We start from the raw sequence: 26,743 nt of genomic DNA, 5'->3' as shown, positions 1-26,743 counted from the left end.
ACAGACAGCACCCGTAGTCAGGATTGAACCCCGTTCTCTGGGGCTGTGAGGCAGCAACTCTACCTCAGCGCCACCCTGCCGCCCGCGATAGTAAGCTAACTTCTTAATTTCAAAAACTTTTCTTTTCATTAAAAATGTATCTAAAATATATAAATGCAGAAAATTTTAAAAATCGCCCTTTTTATGTTACTCCAGAATTTTTAAGATTAGCACAGATATCCATCCATTTACAAACTTAAAAGAAACTGTTCATGGGATTTTAAACACAAATTTTAACTAATTTGTTTGCTAAGGCAGGACTGGACTGAGCTGCCTCCTCTTTCATCCTTGAGCCTCTGCAGGTTCCTTTATAGAAAATAAGTTTACCCATTTGGGCGGTATTTTTTCTGCATCACAGTGTCAGTAGACCCGGGTTTTGATCCAGACTATGGGTGCTGTCTGAACGGAGTTTAGACGTTCCCCCCCTCCCCCCCGGGACCTGTGTGGGTTTTCTCCAGGGTCTCCGGTTTCAGGTGCGCGGGTTTGTTGGTTAATTCGATTGGTAGAAAATGTAAATTGTCCCATAGTGTGTAGGATGGTGTTACTGTGCGGGGATCGCTGGTCGGTGCGGACCATTTCCGCGCTGTATCTCTAGATTAACTTTACAATGCTTGCACCAGTTTTAATTTAGAATGCAATTTACCAGCTTCTGTTGTGGGCAGCTTTAGCGTTTAGTCTTTAGACGTTCGCGAATAAGAACACCACCACCACCGCCCAAACCGGGGAACGGAAGGGGCGGCATATGATCCATATGGCACAGTTGTGGTACAGTTGTGCAGCAGTAGGGTTGCTGCCTTACAGTGCCTGAGACCCAGGTTCGATCCTGACTAGGGGCGCTGCCTGTATGGAGTATGTACATCCTCCCTTTGACCTGCGTGGGTTTTCTCCGGGTGCACCGGTTTCCTCCTACATTCCCAGGAGGTACAGGTTTGTAGGTTGGGGGAGTCCAGAACCAGGGGCCACGGTTTAAGAATACGGGATAGGCCATTTAGAACAGAGATGAGGAAAAACCTTTTCACCCAGAGAGTTGTGAATCTATGGAATTTGCTGCCTCAGAAGGCAGTGAAGGTCGATTCTCTGGATGCTTTCAAGAGAGAGTTAGATAGAACTCTTAAAGATAGCAGAGTCAGGGGATATGGGGAGAAGGCAGGAACGGGGTACTGAATGTGAATGAACAGCCATGATCACAGTGAATGGCGGTGCTGGCTCAAAGGGCCGAATGGCCTACTCCTGCACCTATTGTCTATAGTCTAATACAAATTTGGAGCAAAGCCACACGGCGTGATTTCCACTGAAGCTCTCCATCTGAGTGCCGAGGTTGACAGCTGAGCCCTCAGCTCAAGGGTCGTGCCCTTGTTTCAAGCCAGATCCCCTCTGTCAGAAATAGTAATTAAGCTGGAGACTTATGTTTCCCTCTTAACCCCAGTCTCCTGCCTTCTCCCCATAACCCCTGACCCATACTAATCTACTGTATCTCCATCTTAGAAATACCCATTGATTTGGCCTCCACAGCCTTCTGTAGGGTAGCTTAAATCATCGGGCGGGGAAAGAAAGACAATATTTCTCGCATCTTGGTGGATAACTATTTAAGAGTCTTTGAGGCAATGCGTTCAGTTCTGAGCACCGTGTTATAGGAAAGGTGTCGTCAAGCTGGAAAGGGTGCAGAGAAGATTTACGAGGATGTTGCCAGTCTGGGACTATTCCTTGGAGTGCAGGAGGATGGCGGATGATCTTTTCGAGGTGTATAAAATCCATGAGCCAAATAGATCAGGTAGACGCACAGAGCCTCTTGCCCAGAGTAGGGGAATCGAGAACCAGAGGATGTAACTTTAAGGTGATGGGGAAAGATTTAATAGGAATTTCAGGGAGAACTTTTAACACAAAGGGCAGTGGTTGTATGGAACGAGCTGCTGGAGGAGGTCAGTGAGGCAGGTACTATCGCAACGTTTAAGACTCATTTCGACAGGTACATGGATAGGACAGGTTTGGAGGGATATGGGCCACATGTAGGCAGGTGGGACGGGTGTAGATGGGGCATGTTGGTCGGCAGGGGGAGGTTGGGCTGAAGGGCCCGTTTCCATGCTATATCACTATAACTACTGTTCACAATCTCTTTGAATCACTTCTCTCTGGAAGGCGACTCCGGACTGTCAAAGCTGCCACAGCCAGACATAAAAAGAGCTTTTTTCCACGAGTAGTAGCTCTACTCAACAGCCAAAAATCTGTAGCCTCCTTTTGCTCTGGTATTTTATTTAATTCACATGTTTAATCGATAATGTTTTATTATGAATGTTTAATGTTTTATGTGTCATTCCTAACGGTCGCTGTATATCATGTTGTCACTTGCGGGTGGAGTACCAAGGCAAATTCCTTGTATGTGAATACTTGGCCAATAAACTTATTCATTCATTCATACAGTTGGGGCAACATTTGCTGGAGTGTGGATTGTGGATAGACACAGAAATATTTTAAAAATCCACGGATTCTTTCTCTGCTGAAAGACTGTGACTTGGCTAATGCTGGGAGCACAAGTGGGCTGAGAAACAGAACGCAGGAGGAATGGGATGAGGTTATACAAGGGGGGAGAGGAGAGTTGGATTGAGATGAAGATGGTACACTCCTCTCCTGATTGTTAAATAAGCAAGAACAAACTCGACCAGGTTCTGCCTCTGCTGGCCTTTAAGCAAAAACTTAAGCCTCCTTAAGCAAAAACTTAAAGCCAGTTTAGTTTAGAGATACAGCGTGGAAACAGGCCCTTCGGCCCATCGAGTCTAGTGACACACACACACACACACAAATTAACCTACAACTCTAGGGAGTGTTGGAGGAAACCAAAGATCTCGGAGGAAACCCACGCAGGTCTTGGGGAGAACGTACAAACTCCGTACCGACAAGCACCCGTAGTCAGGATCGAACCTGGGTCTCTGGCGCTGTGAGGCAGCAGCTTTACCCCTGCGCCGCTGTACCTCAGTACACATGCCAATAATAAACATAAAACTCAGCCTTAATGATAAGGTGGTTTGAGTCATTCAGTGCCCGTATACATCAGCAGTCTTTGACTCAGGTCCTTTATCAGAGCCCATCTGCTTGCGAGTGTCCAGTCCCACAGCACAAGTTGCTGTCCAAACAACAAGGGATACTTGGACGGCATGGTGCAACAGCGGTAGAGTTGCTGCCTGACAGCATTTACAGCGCCAGAGACCCGGGTACTACGGATGCTTGGCCGTACGTTCTCCCCGTGACCCGCGTGGGATTTCTCCGACATCTTCAGTTTCCTCCCACACTCCAAAGTGGCACGGGATTGTAGGCCAATCAACTTGGTATAAATGTAAAATTGCCCTGAGTGGGTGTAGAATAGTGTTAGTGTGCGGGGATCGCTGGTCGGTGCGGACTCGGTGGGACGAAGGGCCTGCTTCACAAGTGTATCACGACACTAAACTAAACGTAGCCACGGGTGTGAGACAAGACAGCGACACAATCAGACCCCAGACCCACTCGGCTCTTTAGATCAAAAGCAGATTCACCCTGCTGAAGGTTGCCTGTGGGATCGGGACTCCAATTTTATGAGCCTGCACATGTCTGAGGAGCCCAGAGTCTCTCTTTTAATCGCTTATTGTCAGGTCCACTTGCCATTAAATGCCTTTAAGCAAAAACAATAAAACACGAAATGCAGCTCCGTGGATATTGAGGTGATATTGAAATCCTGGGTCTCCCTCTCAGGGGAACAATAGACAATAGGTGCAGGAGTAGGCCATTCGGCCCTTCGAGCCAGCACTGCCATTCAATATGATTATGGCTGATCATCCCCAATCAGTACCCCGTTCCTTCCCCCTCCCCATATCCCCTGACTCCACTATCTTTAAGAGCCCTATCTAGCTCTGTGCACAATCCAGTAAACTCATACTACAGACAAGAGCAATCATAGACAATTGCAAAAGCGCGACGATTGTAGTGTAATGGTGGGCTTCATCGGACCCAGACAGCAACTGTAGCCTTATGCCCCTGTCCCACTTTGGAGACCTGAACGGAAACCTCTGGAGACTTTGGGCCCCACCCAAAGGTTTCCGTGCGGTTCCCGGAAGTTGCAGGTAGTGGAAGCAGGTAGGGAGACTGACAAAAACCTCTGGGAACCTCCGGGAACCGCACAGAAACCTTGGGTGGGGCCCAAAGTCTCCAGAGGTTTCCGTTCAGGTTTCCTAAGTGGGACGGGGGCATTGCAGACCCTCTCCCGCTGCCCCCCCCCCCCCCCACCACCACCACCATGATTCCTCCTGCACTCCGGCTCTTTGTCCTTTCATTCATTTGTTTTTTTTGCACCTTTTCATACCCCTCGTTCCCCTCTCCCCCAACTCTCAGTCTGACCAAGGGTCTCGACCCGAAACACCACCTATTCCTTTTCGCCAGAGACGCCGCCTGACCCGCTGAGTTACCCCAGCGTTTTGTGTCTATCTCCCCGTGGTCAGGATCGAACTCGGGTCCCTGCCGCTGCAAGGCAGCAACTCTACTGCAGCGCCATCGTGCCTCCCTTCACCTCGCGAAGCAAAAATGAGTGAGAAAAAAATAAATAATCAAAAGGCACTCCTCCACTAATTTGTCATGAATACTTTCCAGTTTCCAGATTCTTGAGCAAAGAGTGGTTTTAGTTGCCTTTTCACATATTCAATAGGACATGGACTCTGGCTTTACTTGAAGCAACACTCAGGGTCTGCCTTATCTGTGTCATGTTCTCCAGTCCCAAGGTAAATGAAAAGATTGAAAGGAGACTCTATCAGAAGCACAAGGTTTCTCATTAACCTTCACAACATCAGTAGTTGGAAAATCACTTGGAACATCCTAGAGTCACAAAAGGTCATAGAGGTTTTAAAGCATCCAGCTCACCCCCCCACAACAAAATACATTGGATTTCCTGGAATGTAACTCCAGAAGAAGTTTTGGTAAATAAGGATAAGATGACATTTTGAATCGATTCCATTTGACATTTTTTACACCAAACACGAGCCTTGCACAAGATAGAGAAAATCCAGCTTCTGGGCCATTAGGTTACTCCACATCTTGGACAGATTGCTCACAGCCACATTGGTTGTAGAAACCATTGTAGAGAGTTGGTCCTGACTTTACAGTGAGGTCCCTTTCAGTTGATATCTCAGCACATTATAAAGTGGATGTCAAACATGATCAATGCCACCAGCACTCTGGTCGGTCAGGTCGGGAGCAGTTCCCCCCCGCCACGGGTCCCATGTAATCCCGTGCTCCCTGCTCCACGGTCCGATAGTCGACGACTAAATGGTCTCCCCCGCCTGGTTTGCCAGGTGAGGAGGGGGCTGTGGACCCCCAGCAGGACCAAAAACAAGACCTGTCAAAAGGGCGGAGGAGCTTCTAGCGAGCCAACGGCCATCCACACTTCAGTAGTAGTTGCGATCACTGTCGTGCGTAGCATTGTAAGGAATGGTGTTAAAGCACACACACCAAGAACGTACAAACTCCGTGGAGACAGCACATGCAGTCAGGATTGAACCCAGATCTCTGGCGGCTGTGAGGCATTAATGGGCCTGTCCCACTTACTCCATTTTATTCGGCGACTGTCACAATCGCAGCAGGTCGCCAACAAAATGGTGACTGGACCCGCCTATGACCATGTCCACGACAATGTCTACAACAACCTACCATCTAGTCAACGTCAAGCTACCGACAACCGGCGACCTATTAAGACGTCCACCTTCGACCACACCTACGACCACACAGGCGACAACCTACGTCCACCCGTGACAAGCTACCACAAGGTAAGACAATTCAGTCGTCGGTACCTGTCGCCGGTTGACGTAGGTAGTCGCCAATGGAATTCACCGAAATCAGCACTGGCGACAACCTACGTCACCTGGCGATGAACTACGACAGCACCTACGCCAGGAGAAGTCAAGTTACGCTCATTGGCGTCAAGCCCACTGTCGCCGAAAAGTTTTAAACGTTTCAAAATCCAGCGGCGACCAGAAAAACGCCACGATTCTTTGGGCGACTGAGGAGACGACTCATACAGGCAACATCCCGGCGTCACCAAAAAAAGCCCCTAAGTGGGACAGGGGCATAACTCTACCGCTGCTTCACCGTGCCGCCCTTTGCATTTTCATCGGCATCAATCCCACCAACATTGGGGAGAGAGTCCAACATCAACACACTGTTACAATGCACAAACAGATGGCTACATTTATTCATCCGATTTTTTTTCTTCTCAATCCCATTTAAAACGCATCAGCTTTTAATCCACCAGTCAATTTGACTGTCTGCTGCAACTGTTGAATGACTAATTCAAAGGGATGTCTTTGTTTGCACTCGGGGCCTCTGTCTTTCTTTGTACCATTATTGTTTTTTGAATGTTATCTATGAATATGACGTTTACAGGCCTGCTGTGCAGGGACCACCATTGTTCAGTTGCTGGTATGTGTGATGTAGGGTCTGAGGAAGGGTCTCGACCTGAAACGTCACCCATTCCTTCTCTCCAGCGACGCTGCCTATCCTCGCTGAGTTACTCCAGCTTTTTGTGTCTATGTTCATTGACAACTACACACTCTTGATTGGCCTTTCTTTAAGAGCCTCCTTGACATTCCGATAAACACACCGTTCTCCAGCAGTCTCATACTCCAGTGCCAATCTCAAACTATAGAGCATTCCAGGGAAGGTTAAAGTGGGGCACACAGACCCACTCGAAACCACGAACAATTTTGACAGCTTCAAGAAGGGAAACCCGTTTCCACAAGGCCGAGCCTCTGGAACGGGTGGCCTGAAAGGGAAGCTAGTTTCAAACTCAACGTTCAATAGATACTGGGCCTTATGTTTGCAAGGACCTTCTAGAGTCTTTGAGTAATACAGTGTGGAAATAGACACTTTGGCCCAACTTGCCCACACCGGCCAACATGTCCCAGCTACACTAGTCCCAACTGCCAGCATTTGGTCCATATCTCTCCAAACCTGTCCTATCCGTGTACCTGTCTTACTGTTTCTTAAATATTTGGATAGTCCCAGCCTTAACTATCTCCTCTGGCAGCTTGTTCCATACACCCACCATCCTTTGTGTGGAAAAAGCTGCCCCTCAGATTCCTATTAAATCTTTTCCCCTTCACCTTAAACCTATGTCCTCTGGACCTCGATTCACCTACTCTGGGCAAGAGACTCATGCACCTACTCCTATTCCTAACATCTATTCCTCTCATGATCTTTACACCTCGATAAGATCACCCCTCAACCTCCTGCGCTCCAAGGAATAGAGTCCCAGCCTGCTCAACCTCTGCCTACAGCTCAGACCCTCTCGTCCTGGCAACATCCTCGGAAATCTTCTCTGTACCCTTTCCAGCTTGACAATTGTGGGTCAAGATGAAAGATAAGAAGAAGAGGAAATTATAGAAAAGGACTAGATTGGGTCCAGTTGCAGAGTCTCTTGCCCAGAGTTGGGGAAATTGAGAAATGGAGGACATAGGCATAAGGTGTGGGGAGAAAGATTTAATTGGAACCTGAGAGGTAACCAAAAGGGTGGTGGGTGTATGGAACGAGCTGACCGAGGAGGTAGTTCAGGCAGGTACTATCACAATGTTTAAGAAATATTTAGACAGGTACATGGAGAGGATATGTTTAGATGGATATTGGCCAAACGCAGGCAGATGGGACTAGTGTAGATGGGACATGTTGGCCAGTGTGGGCAAGTTGGGCCAAAAGGGTCTGTTTCCACACTGTACCACTCTATAACTTTAAAAGGTCCTTGCGATATCTATTAGACGTTGTATTTGAAACTCGCCATGTTCGTTGCAGCCGGCGTTAACTGCATCCAATTCTGTTGTTTGAATGTGTCCATTCATGCATCAGGTGTCAGAGGTTATGGGGAGAAGGCAGGAGAATGGGGTTAGGAGGGAGAGATAGATCAGCCACGATTGAATGGTAGAGTACACACGGTGGTCTAATTCTACTCATTATCTCTTATGATCTTTTGATTAAATCGTTCAACACCAAAAAAATGAGTGAACTGAATGAATTCATTTCCTGCATCCGATGCAAGAAGAACTTCCTGTCGTGGGCCTGAGCAACCCTTCATCCTAAACCCCAAAGGTATTCAAACATTCTTTTGACCAGCCACAGGAAACCTTTCATTATATATGATTTACAATTGACCTCATTGGATATACAGATTATAGGACTGTCTTATGTCAGGACTGTCTTATGAAGAAAGACTGGATAGACTTGGTTTATACTCTCTAGAATTTAGGAGATTGAGAGGGGATCTTATAGAAACTTATAAAATTCTTAAGGGGTTGGACAGGCTAGATGCAGGAAGATTGCTCCCGATGTTGGGGAAGTCCAGGACAAGGGGTCACAGCTTAAGGATAAGGGGGAAATCCTTTAAAACCGAGATGAGAAGAACTTTTTTCACACAGAGAGTGGTGAATCTCTGGAACTCTCTGGCACAGAGGGTAGTCGAGGCCAGTTCATTGGCTATATTTAAGAGGGAGTTAGATGTGGCCCTTGTGGCTAAGGGGATCAGGGGGTATGGAGAGAAGGCAGGTACGGGATACTGAGTTGGATGATCAGCCATGATCATATTGAATGGCGGTGCAGGCTCGAAGGACCGAATGGCCTACTCCTGCACCTAATTTCTATGTTTCTATGTTTCTATAATATATATATAATATATATATATATATAGTATCTGTATCTATATCTATCTATATATATCTATCTGTATATTATATCTATATCTATCTGTATATTATATCTATATCTATCTGTATATTATATCTATATCTATCTGTATATTATATCTATATCTATCTGTATATTATATCTATATCTATATCTATATCTATATCTATCTATCTATCTATCTATCTATCTATCTATCTATCTATCTATCTATCTATCTATCTCTCTATCTCTCTATCTTTCTATCTTTATCTCTCTATATATATATATATATTACTATAGTAACTCACTATTCCTTTGCTTTCAGCTTCAATTACATCAACACTATGCGGCACGGTGGCGCAGTAGTAGAGTCGTGGTTCACAGCACCAGAGACCAGAGTTCGATCCTGACTACAGGTGCTGTCTGTACGGAATTTGTACGTTCTCCCCGGGACCAAGTGGGTTTTCTCCGAGATCTGCGGTTTCCACCCCCACTCAAAAGACGTACAGGTTTGTAGGTTAATTGGCTTGGTATAAATGTAAAAATCCTAGCGTCTCAAAGGCTACCCTCGCTCACACGGTCCTGTGCGAAGATGGGTTCCCTGGAGGCATTTTCTTCATTCCTTTCATAAGATGCTTGGCATCCCTTCCTAATTCCGACATTTGTTTTAGAGATACAGCGTGGAAATAGGCCCTTCGGCCCACCGGGTTCGCGCCGACCAGCGATCCCCACGTCTTACACACAACACACCTAGGATATGGGGATAGTCCAGGAGATGAGGCCAAGGTAGAACATTTGTCACAATCCGATGAATGGCAGAGAAGGTGCAAGCACTAGATGCCCCTATGTCTTATGTTCATGTGTAAAGCGAGTGCTGAATAAATAAGTAAATCTATTGGAAATTATTTTTTTAATTCTCGGAGTAAGGCCATTCAATAGACAATAGAGAATAGGTGCAGGGCCATTCGGCCCTTCGAGCCAGCACCGCCATTCAATGTGATAATGGCTGATCATCCCCAATCAGTACCCTGTTCCTGCCTTCTCCCCATATCCCCTGATTCCACTATTTTTAAGAGCCCTATCTAGCTCTTCACCGCCTTCTGAGGCAGAGAATTCCACAGACTCACAACTCTCTGTGAGAAAAAGTGTTTCCTTTCTCTCTGTTCTAAATGGCTTACCCCTTATACTTATTTAAACTGTGGCCCCGGTTCTGGACTCCCCCAACATCAGGACCATGTTTCCTGCCTCTAGGGTGTCCAAACCCCTAATAATCTTATATGTTTCAATAAGATTGCCTCTCATCCTTCTAAACTCCAGAGTATACAAGCCCTGCCGCTCCATTCTCTCAGCATATGACAGTCCCACCATTCGGTTCATCAAGTCTATTCCGCCATTCAATCGATCTCTCCCTTTCAACCCCATTCTCCTGCCTTCTCCCCATAACCCCAACACCCATATTAACCAAGAATCTGTCAATCTCCACCTTAAATATATCCACTGACTTGACCTCCACAGCCTTCTGTGGCAATGAATTCCACAGATTCACCACCCTCTGACTGAAGAAATTCCTTCTTATCTCCTTGCTAAAGGTATGGTGATATTCCAGGGAAAATTGCTTACCTTGAATGGAATGACCCCGACTCTCAATTCATTGAGATGAATGAAATACTAAATGGATAGGTTCAGAAAGGGAAGGTGACCCACCCTAAGGTTTAGAGGGATACGGGCTGAACGCAGGCAAAAGGGACTAACTTCGATGAGGCATCTTGGTCAACATGGACAATTTAGGCCAAAGGTCCTGCTTCCGTGACTCTACAACACACTGGGCGAGGTACAAAACTACTTCAATTGCTTTTTCAATTAGTATTTCTAATTCAGTCACACCCATATCCTTCCAGAACGCTAGTTTGTCATACTGGATTTGCTTGTCAGATGCAAGGAATGTTGCAGTATTTTAGGAGTCTAACCCGCTTTTTCCATCTCTCTGCAGCAAATGAATACATTCTAGAGAGATTTCGCATTAGTTTAGTTTAGAGATACAGCATGGAGACGGGCCCTTCGGCCCACCGAGTCTGCGCTGACCAGCGATCCCCGTACACTAGCACTATCCTACTCAGGGACAATTTACAATTTTTACCGAGGCCAATTAGCCGACAAACGTGAAGGTCTTGGGAGTCGGAGGAAACTGCAGCACCCGGAAAAAACATATGTGCTCACAGGGAGGTGGATCAAACACCGTACAAAGGAGTCAGAATTGAACTTGGGTCTCTGGCAGTGTAAAGCAACCTCTACCACTGCGCCACTATTAGGTTGCAGATGACTTGGAAAATAAAGGTTGCGGTACCTGCGTGTGCAGTGCGCACATATTTAATCTCAGCAAACGTGTTTGTAAAACCCATCTTCAGATATCACCGGAATTTGTAACTGGATTAGTGACTGGTTGAGGAGCCAATAACCTTTCTCATGGATTTCCAAACAGCAGACCACCCACCCCTCAACAGGAAAATATGGGAGGCAGAACCTTTTTCCCCCAGGGTGTCATTGTCCAACACTAGAGAGGAAGGTTGAATGGAGATGTGCGGGGTGTGAGTTATATGTTTACAAACACAGAATGTGGTGGGGGCCTGGAACACATTGCCAGGGGTGGTGGTGGAGGCCGATGCCATAGCGGCTCTTAGATAGGCACATCATGGAAGTGCATGGAGAAGTGGGATTATGGATCATGTGAGATCAGGTAGGCAGGTGAGATCAGTTTAAATTGGCATTATATTCAGAACAAACCGTATGCCCGATACTTCAATGTTTTTAAATGGAAGAAATACCTTATCTTTTGGCCATCATTTGGGAAACACAAGCCACAATACTAGTTCCGTTCCAGAGAACGCAGTTTTTGTAGCACGATGGAACAAAGCAATAATAAGCAATTATAGACCGCAAGTACTAATGACACATTAACAACCCGAAACATTAGTTAGCTAATTAGAGAGGAGAAATTAAGTGATTTAACTGTAGCGTTTGTGACAATTGGCTGCTTTAAAAGAATCGATTTGTTTCCAATTTGAGAGCCAATTTGTAATTACTGGCAATCAAACTCTTGAAGGAACAAGGACTAATGGAGACAGTAACCCCTCCCCCCCTCCCCCCTCTCCCTACATGGCTCATGGAGTAGGGAGCAACCCATGGGAGAGGTCACTTAAGAGAGCAAATGTGGTGGATTGAAGAGAAATGTTGACTGTTCAAGTACTCATGAAGATAAGATATCTGGGGCAGCACATTGGTGGGGCTGTTATCTCATAGAGCCACAGACCAGGGTTCGATCCTGACTACGGGTGCTGCCTGTACACAGTTTGTATGTTCTCCCCGTGACTTGCGTGGGTTTCCTTCAGACCGAAGACGGGTCTCAACCAGAAACGTCATATATTCCTTTTCTCCAGAGATACTGCCCGGCCTGCTTAGTTACTCCAGCATGTTGGCTCTTTCCGTGGTCAATCAGCATCTGCAGTTCCTTGTTTCAAAAATTTTACGGAGGAAATTGACAGGCGGCAATTTGGGTCAGGACCCTTCTTCAAAGTTCAAGGTTCACATTTATTTGTCAGATGCACCAAGTAAGGTACAGTGAAACGAGTCATACAATTAAAAAGAACACAACACACAATACGAGCTGAGAGCAGTTAACCAGAAGAGACATCACATGGGCACAAGAACTAAACAAGGCTGATCTCCCATTTGCCAACACTTTAATTCCCCTTCCCATTCCCACACTGACCTTTCTGTCCTGACCCCACTGTCAGAGTGAGGCCAAATGCAAATTGGAGAAACAGCACCTCATATTTTGCTTGGGCAGCTTGCAGCCAGTCTGAAGAAGGGTCCAGACACAAAACATCACCCATTCCTCACCCCCAGAGAAGCTGCCAGTCCCGCTGAGTTACTCCAGCTTTATGTGTCTATTTTCGGCATGAATATTGACTTCTCTAACTTCAAGTAACGCTTGCATCCCCTCTCTCTATCCTTCCCCCACCCAAATCATTGTACTAGTTTAAAGTAGTCTTGTTGAGTCACATTGTCTTCAACTCATTTTCACCTAGCACAGCAAGCCACAGCTAACAATGGCCTGTTTCATTTATCATCATTGCTTTTTGGCATATTTTTCAATATCTGCATATTGTTCTATATCTCTCTCTACATCACTGTCTATATCTCCCATTTCCCTTTCCCCTGACTCTCAGTCTGAAGAAGGGCTTTCTTCCATCGAACGTGTCCAAAGACAGGCAGCTCGATTTGTTACTAACACCTATGAGAGAGAAGTGAGTGTCACCAAACTTCTGAATTCTCTGGGGTGGAACCCTCTCCAAGACAGACGTGAAGCTCGCCGTTTGACCTGTTTTTACAAAATGTTAAATGGTCAGCTCGACATAGACTACAAGACCTACACCAAACCCAAACCAATTAGGAGCAGACGAGGGCATTCGATCCAATTTGTGATCCCAGCTACAAAGACAGATGTGTACAGCAATTCGTTCTTCCCCCGCACAATTAAAGCATGGAATAATCTCCACCCAACTATAGTTACCCAACCAGATGCAACTAAATTTAAAGTAGCTCTTTCTTCCCAATAACCCTTTCTGGCTTAAGCCCTCCCTTCACCACCTCCAGTTTAAATTCCATTTGGAATATATTGGAGGACCAAGAAACCAAGAACCAACCAAGAACCAAGAAGGGTCTCGACCCGAAACGTCACCTATTCCTTTTCCCTAGGCTTGCTGGGTGACTCCATTTTTTTTCGTGCCTATCTCCGGTTTAAACCAGCATCTGCCATTCCCACCAACACATAAACTGGTCCGTCGATGCACTTCACGGAGAGGGGATCATCCCACCCTTCCCTGGTTTGGCCGAAGCATGAACCCAAAGCCTACGCCATTGCAGTCGCCTGCCGGTGCCTGCAAGTACCATTGGGGTTGGGCAATCAACAAGGGTGTTGAGACCTCTCCCGTATCCTGACAACAAGAAACAAAGGAGGATTATTCTTGGCACATTTTGCTAGCGGAGGCCAGGAATTCCTGACAACAATCCCACAAAAAAGGGGGGCAATAACTTTGATCATGCAAATACATTGTATTTCACAAGAGACGTTGTTTAATTAATCACTGTGCTGTCTAATTCGGACGGAATGTACAAGATTTACTTGGGGAGGGGGGGGGGGGGGGGGGGGGGGGGGGGGGGGGGGGGAAGGGGGGGGAGTTTCAAATAGGAATTTAAACATACAAGTTAAATTTGGAATCTTTTTTTGAATCTTCGCCCAGATAAAGACAGAAAGGAAAACAGTTTAATTCCCTGCAAAGGAAATCTATTGTTTCCACCGGTTCCCGCCACCTCCCAAGAACAAAAAGTTGAAATATATGAATTCTGGAACATTCTTTTCCATCTGCCCCTTTAATTAATAGGTTGTTGTCCCATCTCACAAGCTGCCAGATTGAGGCTTACATTTCAGTTCAAGAGCAACATAAAACTGGAATTATTAAAATAATCATTAATTAATAATAATAATATAATCATTATTATTACAACTGACACCATCTAAACTTGGGAAACTTTATAAGATTCAAAGCAATCGTTCAAAAGCTGCTGCCTCACAGCCCCAGAGACCCGGGTTCAATCCAGGCTACGGGCGCTGTCTGTACGGAGTTTGTACGTTCGCCCCGTGACCTGCGAGGGTTTTCTCCGGGTGCTCTGGTTTCCTCCCACACTCCAAAGACGTGCAGTTTTGTAGGTTAATTGGCTTCTGTAACTTGTCCCTTGTGTGTAGGATAGAACTAGAATGCGCGTGATCATTGGATGGCGTGGACTCGGTGGGCCGAAGGGCCTCTTTCCATGCCGTACCTCTAAAGTAAACCAGAGCAAAGACGGACAGATTGCATGAACTGGAAACACCGGGAACTGCAGATGCTGGAATCTGCGTAGAACACAAAGTGCCGGAGTAACTAGGCGGGCCACGCCGCATCAGGGTAGAAGGCACGAGAATGGGGTTAGGAGGGAGAGATAGATCAGCCATGGTTGAATGGCGGAGTAGACTTGATGGGCCGAACAGCCTAACTCTGCTCCTATCACATAATCTTACAATCTCTGGAGGACATGGATAGACAACGTCTCTCATCCTCTTCTGAGGTAGCTAGAGGATGGACACATACTATAGAAGAATGTTCAGTAGATACAGCATGCCTATCCCTGGAACGTCCCATGGTCAGGTATATCCCGGGCTATAGATGAGCACATCCTATCTTATAACGCTTTATTTTCACACGTCCAAGACCAACTGCACTTGGATGAACCTCATCCAGGACATCCAGTAGTTATGTACATCCTTTGACAGGACATACTGCAGGAAGTGCTTTGATCTTCAGTATCCTCTCTGAATTTGTAGCAGGGACATTAAAAGTCTGGTTTTTATTTTTCTACAAATAGCAAGTAGAAAAATATCTTTTTTTGTTATCTTGCCCTATTTGCCAAACCCCACCCCAACTTCTAAGACGTACATTGAACACGAACAGATCCTTCGCATCACGCTCTGCTTTGCCATGTGCTATTTTCAGATGCCTGCTTTCCAGGGGACACACGCAGAGCTTTGGCTCCTGCTCCGAATCCATTGATGTGTAGGAAGGAACTGCAGATGCTGGTTTACACCGAAGATAGGCACAAAGTGCTGGAGTAACTCAGCGGGACAGGCAGCATCTCCAGAGAGCAGGAATGGATGACGTTTCGGGTCGAGACCCCGCTTCAGTCTGAGAGTCAGGGAGAGAGAGAGACATAGAGATATGGATGGGTAAGGTGTGAAAACAAGAGATCAAAGAGGATGATGCTCAAGAAAAATGTAGAATGGTTCATTGGTAGCTGAGGGGAAGGTGACAACGAGGCACACAATCTAATATTTATTTGGAAGGACAGTGAAACCAGTCGGAGAACTGGGGTGGGGGAGGGACGGCGAAAGAGGAAAAGCAAGGGCTACTTGAATTGAATGAAGTCGATATTCATACCGCTGGGGTGCAAGCTGCCCAAGTGGAATGTGAGGTAGACAAAAATGCTGGAGAAACTCAGCGGGTGCAGCAGCATCTATGGAGCGAAGGAAATGGGCAACGTTTCGGCCCGAAACGTTGCCCATTTCCTTCGCTCCATAGATGCTGCTGCACCCGCTGAGTTTCTCCAGCATTTTTGTGCCTACCTTCGATTTTCCAGCATCTGCAGTTCCTTCTTAAACACAAGTGAAATATGAGGTGCTGTTCCCCCAATTTGCATTGGGCCTCCCTGTGACAGTGGAGGAGGCCCAGGACAGAAAGGTCAGATTCAGATTCAACGTTATTGTCATTGTGCAGTGTACAGTACAGAGACAACGAAATGCAGTTAGCATCTCCCTAGAAGAGCGACATAAATACGAGCAATAAATAAATCTATTTACGTGCATACAGTCATAGTAGTTTTTTCCTGGTGGGAGGAGTGTCCGGGGGGGGGGGGTGATTGGCAATCACCGAGGTACAGTGTCGAGTAGTATAACAGCCGCAGGGAAGAAGCTGTTCCTGGACCTGCTGGTCCGGCAACGGAGTGACCTGTAGCGCCTCCCGGATGGTAGGAGGGTAAACAGTCCGTGGCTGGGGTGAGAGCAGTCCTTGATGATGCTGAGCGCCCTCCGCAGACAACGCTTGCTTTGGACAGACTCAATGGAGGGGAGTGAGGAACCGGTGATGCGTTGGGCAGTTTTCACCACCCTCTGCAGTGCTTTCCGGTCGGAGACAGAGCAGTTGCCGTACCATACTGTGATGCAGTTGGTAAGGATGCTCTCGATGGTGCTGCGGTAGAAGTTCACCAGGATCTGAGGAGACAGTATGTGAATCGGAAGGAGAGTTGGAGTATTTAGCAACCGGGAGATCGGAGCCTGAGAGACGGCCCGAGCGGCGTTCGGTGAAATCGATCGCCAAGCCTGCACTTGGTCTGTGTCTCATTCATTGATGTAGTTTGCTTGAACAGCATTGACACCATTGGGTTAACTCTGCTCCTTGATAGTCCTGCTTGCCTTTTGGATTTTGGAGTTTAACCGTGTGGAAACCCACAAATCACCATTATTACCTTGGCTCCTATCCTGTCTTCATTAACCTGTACTTGGCAGAAGTGCAGTTACATCTGGATCGCTAATCTCCGAGATGCGCTGCAATTGTCCCCGAAATCGCAGTCGTGTTTGTGGCTCTGTTGAAAAGCAATTTCTGTATTCGCCCACATTCAGCACTGCTTGATGTTGTTATTACAGCACCAACCACTTTCCAATCCCTGACCTGACCCTATGCTCGGTGGAGGTTGAATTAGCAGTTTGTGTATTCGCACCTCGTTCCAAAGCCTTAAGCATGTAATCCAGGCTGAATTCTCAGTGGAGCTTCTGTGAGATTGTTTCCATTGAAAGCGATGGCTCCCCTGGTGCAATTTCAACACTGTGCCACACAATCTCATTCATCCAGCTCCGAGTCCAAATGGACCTCACTTTAATGTTGCACCCAAAAGACTCCTCAACGCTGCCACGCTTGCAGTCAGATGTCATAAGGTCAGAAGGAATAGGAGTAGAATTAAGCCATCAAGTCTACTCCGCCATTCAATCATGGCCGATCTATCTCTCCCTCCTAACCCCATTCCCCTGCCTTCTCCCCACAACCTCTGACACCCGTACTAATCAAGACTATCAATCTCTGCCTTCAAAATATCCACTGACCTGACCTCCACAGTTCTGTGGCAAAGAATTCCACAGATTCACCAGCCTCTGACTAAAGAAATGTATCCCCATCTCCTTCCTAAAAGGACGTCCTTTAATTCTGTTAAGTCTAGATTTTTGTGCTCGAGTCTCCGGGGAGGGACTTTAAACATTAGAGATACAGTGTTGGAACAGGCTCTTCGGCCCACCAAGTCTGCGCTGACCAGCGATCCCCGTACACCAACACTATCCTACACACACTAGGGACAATTTGCAATTTTTTACTGAAGCTAATTAACCAACAGACCTGCACATCTTTGGTGTGGGGGAGGAAACCGGAGCACCCGGAGAAAACCCACGCAGGTCACGGGGAGAACGTGCAAACTCCGCACAGACAGCACCCGTGGTCAGGATCGAACCTGGGTCGCAGACGCTGTGAGGCAGCAACTCTACCGCTGTGCCACCGTGACCTGAATCTTCAATGATCTGAGGCGACTGAACCGCCGCACAATTGTCTAGCATCGACTTGTTGATCAAATATTTACATTGGATTAACTTTCCGCCGCCTACACATCTTTTAATTAAGTGTCACTGGCATAGTTCATAGAAGGCACTTGCAGGACAGTGAAGAAAATCACAGAGGCTAAACCCATGACCCCGAATCGTTTCAGTTTTCATAGGAGTACATTTTTGCCCAGCAGTTTTTATTAACCATGGGTAGTTAGCAGATTGGTTTCACTCAAGCACCTAACGCCCTCCGTTAGCCTTTATCTCATTTACACTTTTTTTTTCAATTCAGCATTGATGTGCCTTGCATGTTGGCCTTTTACTGTGTTGATTCAAATTAACTATACAATGACTGGAAGAAGTCGGCAAGATGCGCTGCAGGAAGAATTGAGGCATAGGACGCTTCAGCCGATGTATAAAGGGCCTGTCCCACGAGCATGCGACCTGCATGCGACAAGCGCGACCTAAAGGGCCGGTCCCACCAGCAAGCGCCTGCTTGCGGCAAGCGCGACCAAACCAGAAGCGGGTGCCGCGCGGAGGTCGAGTGAGTGACACGGCGTCGAGGCGGCTGCGGGCCGGCAGGCCGTTGCCGTGCGGAGTTTTTAAACACGGTCAGTTTTTTGGAGCCCCGTGCGATGACGGGACCAGCTACGCACAACGTCATACGGCTCCGGCGATCGAAGTGGGACCGGCCCCGCGAGGCCCTACGGCTCAAGCGACCACGTTAGGTCGTGCTTGCCGCATGCAGGCGCATGCTGGTGGGACCGGCCCTTTTGGTCGCGCTTGCCGCATGGAGTCGCATGCTCGTGGGACAGGCCCTTAAAGCTTTTCTCTTGGACTACTGAAATAATTAAACTTTTAATCACGTCTCTTATGGATGTACATCAATAATCTGTGCTGGTAGTACATTAATACTGCATGGTTTCACATATGAAATTCAGGTTTTTTTGCATATGGACATTTTGCACGTGCTTTAGCCACATGGCTGAATCCTTTGACCCATCGCACTTATTGTTTTCATGCGGAAACAGGCCCTTCGGCCCACCAAGCCCGGGCCGACCCGCGACCTTCCCCCATACACTAGCACTATCCTACACGCCTTCTTTATTCAGGGCGTAGATTACGTGACCAGGTCACAGGTAGAGTATTGTGTACAGTTCTAGTCACCACGGAACAGGAAGAAAGGAATTGCATTGGATAGGGTGCAGAGGAATTCACCAGGATGTTGTCTGGGACAGAATGCTTTAGTTATGAGAAAAGGCGAAATAATCATAGAGTCATCTACAAATTTGGACAAGTTGTCCGAGCAGTCAAATAGACAGCAAGAAACTTTTCCCGATGACATTGAATCAGCTAGGCAGAGTCCAATGACCAAGTGTGAGTAGGTGTAGAGGTGGAGCTACTGATTTACAGCACCAGAGACCCGGGTTCGATCCTGACTACAGGTGCAGTCTGTACGGAGTTTGTACATTCTAGATTAGATTCCCTTATTTGTCATTCTGACCTTTCGGTCTGAACGAAATTTCGTTGCCTTGCAGTCATACATATAATAATAATAAATAACAAAATACACAATAAACACAAATTTAACATCCACCACAGTGAGTTCACCAGGCACCTCATCACTGTGATGGAGGCAAAAGTCTTAAATTGTCTCTTCCCCGCTGCTGCGTGTGTTTTCACCTAACTTTTTGGTTTTCGGCCACATTCCAAAGGCGTACAGGTTTGTTGGGTAAATGACTTGGTATAATTGTAAATTGTCCTTAGTGTTAATGTGCGGGGATTGCAGACTCGGAGGGCTGAAGGGCCAGTTTCCACACTGTATGTCTGCAAATTGCCACATAGTGCGCAGGTTACTGGAGGTGCAAGGAAGCAGTTCTATTAGCTGTGCCAACTCATATTGAAAGGTTGAACAAGTTAGGGCTTTATTCTTTGGAGCGCAGAAGGTTAAGGGGGGACTTGATAGAGGTTTTTAAAATGATGAGAGGGATAGCCAGAGTTGACGTGGAAAAGCTTTTCCCACTGAGAGTAGGGAAGTTTCAAACAAGGGGACATGACTTGAGAATTAAGGGACTGAAGTTTAGGGGTAACATGAGGGGGAACTTCTTTACTCAGAGAGTGGTAGCTGTGTGGAATGAGCTTCCAGTGAAGGTGGTGGAGGCAGGTTCGTTTTTATCATTTAAAAATAAATTGGATAGTTATATGGATGGGAAAGGAATGGAGGGTTATGGTCTGAGCGCAGGTATATGGGACTAGGGGAGATTATGTGTTCGGCACGGACTAGAAGGGTCGAGATGGCCTGTTTCCGTGCTGTAATTGTTATATGGTTATATTGTATGGTTATATTATAGTTTTATGGACGGCACAGACATGTAGCTGTGCCAGATCTGTTGCCTCACAGCGGCAGAGACCCAGGATCGATCCAGACCTCGGATGCTGTCTGCACGGAGTTTGTACGTTCTCCCTGTGACCGTGTGTGTTCTCACCGAGTGCTCCGGTTTCCTCCCACATCCCAGAGACGTGCGGGTTAAACTGCCCCGAACGCGTCGGGAATGGATGAGAAAGTGGGACAACAGAACTAGTGTGAACGGATGATCGATGGTCGGTGTGGACTCTTGGGCAGAAGGGCTCATTTCCCTGCTGTTAGGAGGAGACGAGGAGAAATCTCTTCAGTCAGAGGGTGGTGAATCTGTGAAATTCTTTGGCAAGTCAGTGGATATTCTAAAGGCAGCGACAGATAGATAGATAGATTGGTACAGGTGTCAGAGGTTATGGGGAGAAAGCAGGAGAATGGGGTTAGGAGGGAGAGATAGATCAGCCACGTTTGATTGATGCAGGAAGATTGTTCCCGATGTTGGGGAAGTCCAGGACAAGGGGTCACAATTTAAGGAGAAAGGGGAAATCCTTTAGGACCGAGATGAGAAAAACATTTTTCACACAGAGAGTGGTGAATCTCTGGAGATCTCTGCCACAGAAGGTAGTTGAGGCCAGTTCATTGGCTATATTTAAGAGGGAGTTAGATGTGGCCCTTGTGGCTAAAGGGATCAGGGGGTATGGAGAGAAGGCAGGTACAGGATACTGAGTTGGATGATCAGCCATGATCATATTGAATGGCGGTGCAGGCTCGAAGGGCCGAATGGCCTACTCCTGCACCTATTTTCTATGTTTCTATGATTGAATGGTGGAGTAGACTTGATGGGTCAAATGGCCTAATTCTACTCCCATTACTTATGACCTTATGTGCCACTAAATTAAACCAAAGCTGAATTTAGACAATTATTTTGTTTCTCATAATGTAAACTTTGTCCAAAAAAAAAATGTGACAACAAAAGACTTTGTTTAAAAACCCCTGGGATTAACTGGAACCGCTTGTTTATACATCATCATCCTCCAGATTTGCAGGAATTGATGTTTGCTCACAGGGAGGAGTTGAGCTGATCAGGCAGCCTGCAGTGCGGTAATCTTCTTGACATATTCCAGATGTAGATGGCTGCCGACCCGCCTGCCCATGGATTGTAAATTCTCTCAGGAGTTATTTACTACCATTTATAATCCGGGATGCCATGGCTGGCTAACCTCGGAGATATTACCAGAGAAGTAACCTCAGAAGTAAAGGCGCTACTTGAGAAGCAGAAAGTCAATTTTTAGTTTATCACAGGGAGAGGAATTCACAAATCCCTCATCGATCTTTGTAACCAAGATGTTGGATGTTGGCGGCAGAATGGAGGAGGGGATGGGTGGTGGTGGTGGTGGTGACAGGGCAGTGGGCTGCCTGCCAGTACCGTCAGAGGTGCGAGAGGCACCCTGGCGCACGGAGGTGTGAAGGCGGCTGCAGAGGGCGAGGGGACAGCGCGTTCGAGATTGCGTGGGCCTCGACCCACTGAGAGAGAGTTCAAGTTCAAGTGAGTTTATTGTCATGTGTCCCTGTATAGGACAATGAAATTCTTGCTTTGCTTAAGCACACAGAAAATAGTAGGCATTTACTACAAAACAGATAAATGTGTCCATATACCATGATATAAATATATACACACATGAATAAATAAACTGGTAAAGTGCAAATAACAGAAAGTGGTTGTTAATAATCAGAGTTTTGTCCGAGCCAGGTTTAATAGCCTGATGGCTGAGACACACACACACACACACACACACACACACACACACACACACACACACACACACACACACACACACACACACACACACACACACACACACACACACACACACACACACACACACACACACACACACACACACACACACACACACACACACACACACACACACACACACACACAATTATACCAATGTGCATATACAATTATCCCGGACGACAGATGGCACAATGGGCTAAGTGTTCGGCTGGCAACCGGAAGGTAGCTGGTTCGAATCCCGCTTGGAGTGCATACTGTCGTTGTGTCCTTGGGCAAGACACTTCACCCACCTTTGCCTGTGTGTGTGAATGTAATTATGTGAAGCACTTTGGGGTCAATGCAAGTTGACTAAAAATGTGCTATATAAATAAAGAAATTTAATTTAAAGCCAATTAGCCTGCAAACCTGTGCGGAGCCTTTGGAGTGTGGGAGGAAACCAGAGAAAACCCACGCAGGTTTGGCGCTGTAAGGCAGCAACTCTACCCCTGTACCTCCGTGCTGCCCACATCCTCAATCAGGGGATAATTCCTCGCTGGCTAATGACCTGGACTCTTATTAGTGTTCACATCCATGAATAAATAAATGATAAAGTTACTATTTTACTTTTTTTGAAACTTCAATGTTAAGGAAAGTTTTTGTACAGATGGCAAGTGGGGGGGGGGGGGGGGGGGGGGGGGGGGTTGTTTGACTGAAGGAGGATTGTTTTATGGAGGTAGGAGTTGGGTGAGGAAGGCACTGACAAGGGGATGTCATTGATTGAAAGATACAGCATGGAAACAGGCCCTTCTGCCCATCGAGTCCACGCCGCCCACCAATCACCCACTCACACTAGTTCTATGTTATCCCACTTTCTCATCCACTCCCTACACACTATGGGACAATTTGCAGAAGCCAATTAACCTACAACTCTGTATGTCCTTGGGATGTGGGAAGAAACTGGAGCATCCAGAGAAAACCCACGCCGTCACAGGGCGAACGTGAAAACTCCACACGGACAGCACCCGAGGTCAGGATCGAACCTGGACCTCTGGCACAGTGGGGCGGTGTGCACAATTAAGTTTTCAGGAAATGGCCCGGCCCGAGTTAATGACTATTGAAGAGGGAGGAGGCGGTTGAATCCACCCAATAATTACACATGGCTGCCAGGCAGTAATCGGAACGGTGCCAAGTACAGGCAGCCTTGTGCCAAGGGAACGTGTGGGTGGCATCAACCACATAGGCAAAGGCTCCTGATAGATGGCAACCCACTCATGTGAGGACCAGTCCCACCAACAAGGGTTGGCAAGGAGCCAGTGTAGAGGAGACTCTGAGACAATTACATTTAAACGAGCGGCGCATTTAAAATGGCGCAGCGGTAGAGTTGCTGCATCACGTCACGCCAGAGACCCGGGCTCGATCCTGACTATGGGTGCTGCCTGTACGGAGTTTGCACGTTCTCCTGCGTGGGTTTTCTCCAGAAGCTCCGGTTTCCCCCGACACTCCAATAGGTATAATTGTAAATTGTCCCTCGTGCGTGTAGGATAGAGATGGTGAGTAGGGTTCGCTGGTCGGCGTGGACCAAAGGGCCTGTTTCCGCGCTGTACTCTAAACTAAACACTAAACAGTGCAGGAAATATATTGGAGAAACTAAGTGGATGCAGCAGCATCTATGGAGCGAAGGAAATAGGCAACGTTTCGGCCCGAAACATTGCCTATTTCATTCGCTCCATGGATGCTGCTGCACCCGCTGAGTTTCTCCAGCATTTATGTCTACCTTCGATTTCCCAGCATCTGCAGTTCCTTCTTAAACACCAAACAGTGCAGCACATGAACAGGCCCTTCGGCCAGCGATGTCTGCGCCCAACATGATGCCAAAATAAACTAAAGATCGCCCAGGACTTTATTCCTTGGAGCACAGGAGGATGAGGGGTGATCTCAAAATAGTGAGAGGAATAGATCAGGTAGATGCACAGGATCTCTTACCCAGAGTAGGGGAATCGAGAACCAGAGGACATGGGTTTAAGGTGAGGGTGGAAGATTTAATAGGAACCAGAGGGGCGACTTTTTTTTTTTACACAAAGGATGGTGGGTGTATTGAACGAGCTGCCGGAGTAGATAGTATGAGGCATGGACTATCACAACGTTTAAGAAGCAATTTGGACAGGTTTGATGAACTTGGGGAGAACGTAGGTGGGACTAGTGCAGATGGGACAAAGTACACTCTGGAGTTTAGTAGGAAGAGAGGGGATCTCATTGAAACATAAGATTGTTAAGGGCTTGGACACGCTAGAGGGAGGAAATATGTTCCCGATGTTGGGGGGAGTCCAGAACCAGGGTCCACAGTTCAGGAATAAGGAGCAAGCCATTTAGAACGGAGACGAGGAAACACTTTTTCTCACAGAGAGTTGTGAGTCTGTGGAATTCTCTGCCTCAGAGGGCGGTGGAGGCAGGCTCTCTGGATGCTTTCACGAGAGAGCTAGATAAGGGCTTTTAAAAATAGCGGAATCAGGGGATATGGGGAGAAGGCAGGAACGGGGTACTGTTTGGGGATGATCAGCCACGATCACATTGAATGGCGGTGCTGGCTCGAAGGGCCAAATGGCCTACTCCCGCACCATTTGTCTTTTGTCTATTGGGACATGTTGGTTGGTGTGGGCAAGTTGGGTCGAAGGCTGTACGACTCTGTGATCATATCCACGAGTTGGACTGTCCAAAGTTGCAGCATTGCTGGATTTAAGAGAGAGTTAGATAGAGCTCTAGGGGCCAGTGGAATCAAGGGATATGGGGAGAAGGCAGGCACTTGTTATTGATTGGGGACGATCAGCCATGATTTTCAATGAATGGCGGTGCTGGCTCAAAGGGCTGAATGGCCTCCTCCTGTACCTATTTTCCATGTTTCTATGTTTCATTGCAGTCAGAAGAAGCAAGTCCTTGTGCAACACACACACCTGTGCTTAGACTGGTACTTTACTCCATACATAAAACGTTTTAACCCCTCCTTGTGTGATTTTGCGTTCGATTGCCTGCTGTTGAGGTTATTTTCCAGCGAGCTTCTGATAACACAAACACCGTTACATAGCCGGCGAAGGTGGATTGACCAGTTCCCACCAGGAAACCACAATAGTTGCAACAATAACCTGCTCGCCTTGTGGCGCGTTGACACCGTTATCTGAAACTGACCAGATTGACACAAACTCCCCTCCTGAACACGGCAAATATTCAATGAAAAGTCTCCACACTCACCCAGAAAACTCAAGAGGATCAGTAACCTCATCTTCGCGAACGGGGACCCCCAACTGGCCAAGTTGAATTGACTTGAGACTGAAATTGCAACCTCTGGGATTCGTTCGGTTCAGTTCAAGTTAAATCTTCACTTGGGGTTTCAGTTTGCTCGGGAGTCGCTTTCTCCAGCCAATTCTGCTCTTTCTCTCTTCCTTCCTCTCCTGGTTTACTCTTCCTCCCCGAGGGTGGTGAGTGTGAAAGAGTCCCACCGTTGCTGCCTGGTTCACTGATGCTCACGCCGCGGCCACGGGAATGACAATAGCGCCAGCCCCGCTTGTAACACAAAGACATCTCCAGCGTGGAGCCTCCTCCTTAAAGGGACAAGCACCCCCCCCCCCTAATCCCTGCCACCCACACGAACGCTATGCAATTGACTTTCTTAACCGAGCAATCGGATATTAATCGTGGTGCTTTGTGGAGACGGGACATAATATGGGAAGAATAGATACTTTATGTGCGGGAAGCAGCTGCAGATGCTGGTTTAAACTGAAGATAGACACAAAAAAGCTGGAGTAACTCAGCGGAACAGGCAGCATCTCTGGAGAGAAGGGATGGGTGACGTTCATTTTAAGGGGCTGTCCCACTTGGGCGACATTTTCGGCGACAGTCTGGAAAGAGGTTGTCGCGTCGTGGTTGGGGCGTGAGTCGTGGTGACGCACAGTGACGCGTGGGTGATGTGCGGTGTCTCCCTGTCGCCCCAGGGTTTTGCAATGTTCAAAATCCAGGGGCGACATTTGGATGTCTCATCATGCCGTGCGCCCTGTCACACGCTGATGTATGCTGTCCTGTGGGTGATGCCCGGTTAGGGTTAGTGTTGGGGTTAAGGGCCACAGGTGGGCTGTAAAATATTCTTCCTTCAATGCATGGATTTTAAACATTAATATATTAAAATTAATACAATCAAATCAATTGTGCAAATGAAAAGATGTCATGAGTGTTCGTTTTATTTATAGATGTATTGGTCCGCTTCCAGATCAATCACCATCGCATATAACCTTTACAGGATTGGATTCAGTGAGCAGAGAATGAACACCCATCCACCCTCATTTGCCCCCCTCCTGCCCAATCCCTACTCTCACTAACCCCGACCGCCTTCTCCATTCCTCTCTCGCCCGTCTTCCATTCCTGCCCTCGGACTCCCTCTACACGCCCCATTATCTCCCCCTTCTAAAATACCCTCCTTCACTGAAATCCCTTCTCCACATCTCCCTCCCTTCCCCATTTCGACCCCCCCCCACATTTCCCCGACGCCCCCCCCATTTGTGTGGACCCAGCCTGTTGACCCAGCGAATCCCCCGCACACTATCCCACACTCGCTAGGGACAATTTATACAAACCCGTGTGCCTTTGGAGTGCGGGAGGAAACCCAAACCCTAACCCTATTAGCCCTAAC

General features: G+C 47.2%; 1 protein-coding gene across 1 annotated transcript in view; it reads right to left on the bottom strand.

The window, feature by feature from the left end:
* The window catches only part of podxl (podocalyxin like), a 91,143-nt gene extending 65,498 nt beyond the window's left edge, over nt 1-25,645 (bottom strand). Inside the window, exon 1 of the mRNA XM_033039284.1 lies at nt 25,312-25,645. Within this exon, the coding sequence (XP_032895175.1) occupies nt 25,312-25,342 (31 nt within the window). The 5' untranslated portion in view covers nt 25,343-25,645. The remainder of the gene's footprint in view (nt 1-25,311) is intronic.
* Between the last annotated feature and the right edge of the window lie 1,098 nt (nt 25,646-26,743).

Source organism: Amblyraja radiata, chromosome 21 (assembly GCF_010909765.2).
Source record: "Amblyraja radiata isolate CabotCenter1 chromosome 21, sAmbRad1.1.pri, whole genome shotgun sequence".
Taxonomy (NCBI): Eukaryota; Metazoa; Chordata; class Chondrichthyes; order Rajiformes; family Rajidae; genus Amblyraja; species Amblyraja radiata.
This window is presented reverse-complemented; position numbering and strand designations above follow the sequence as displayed.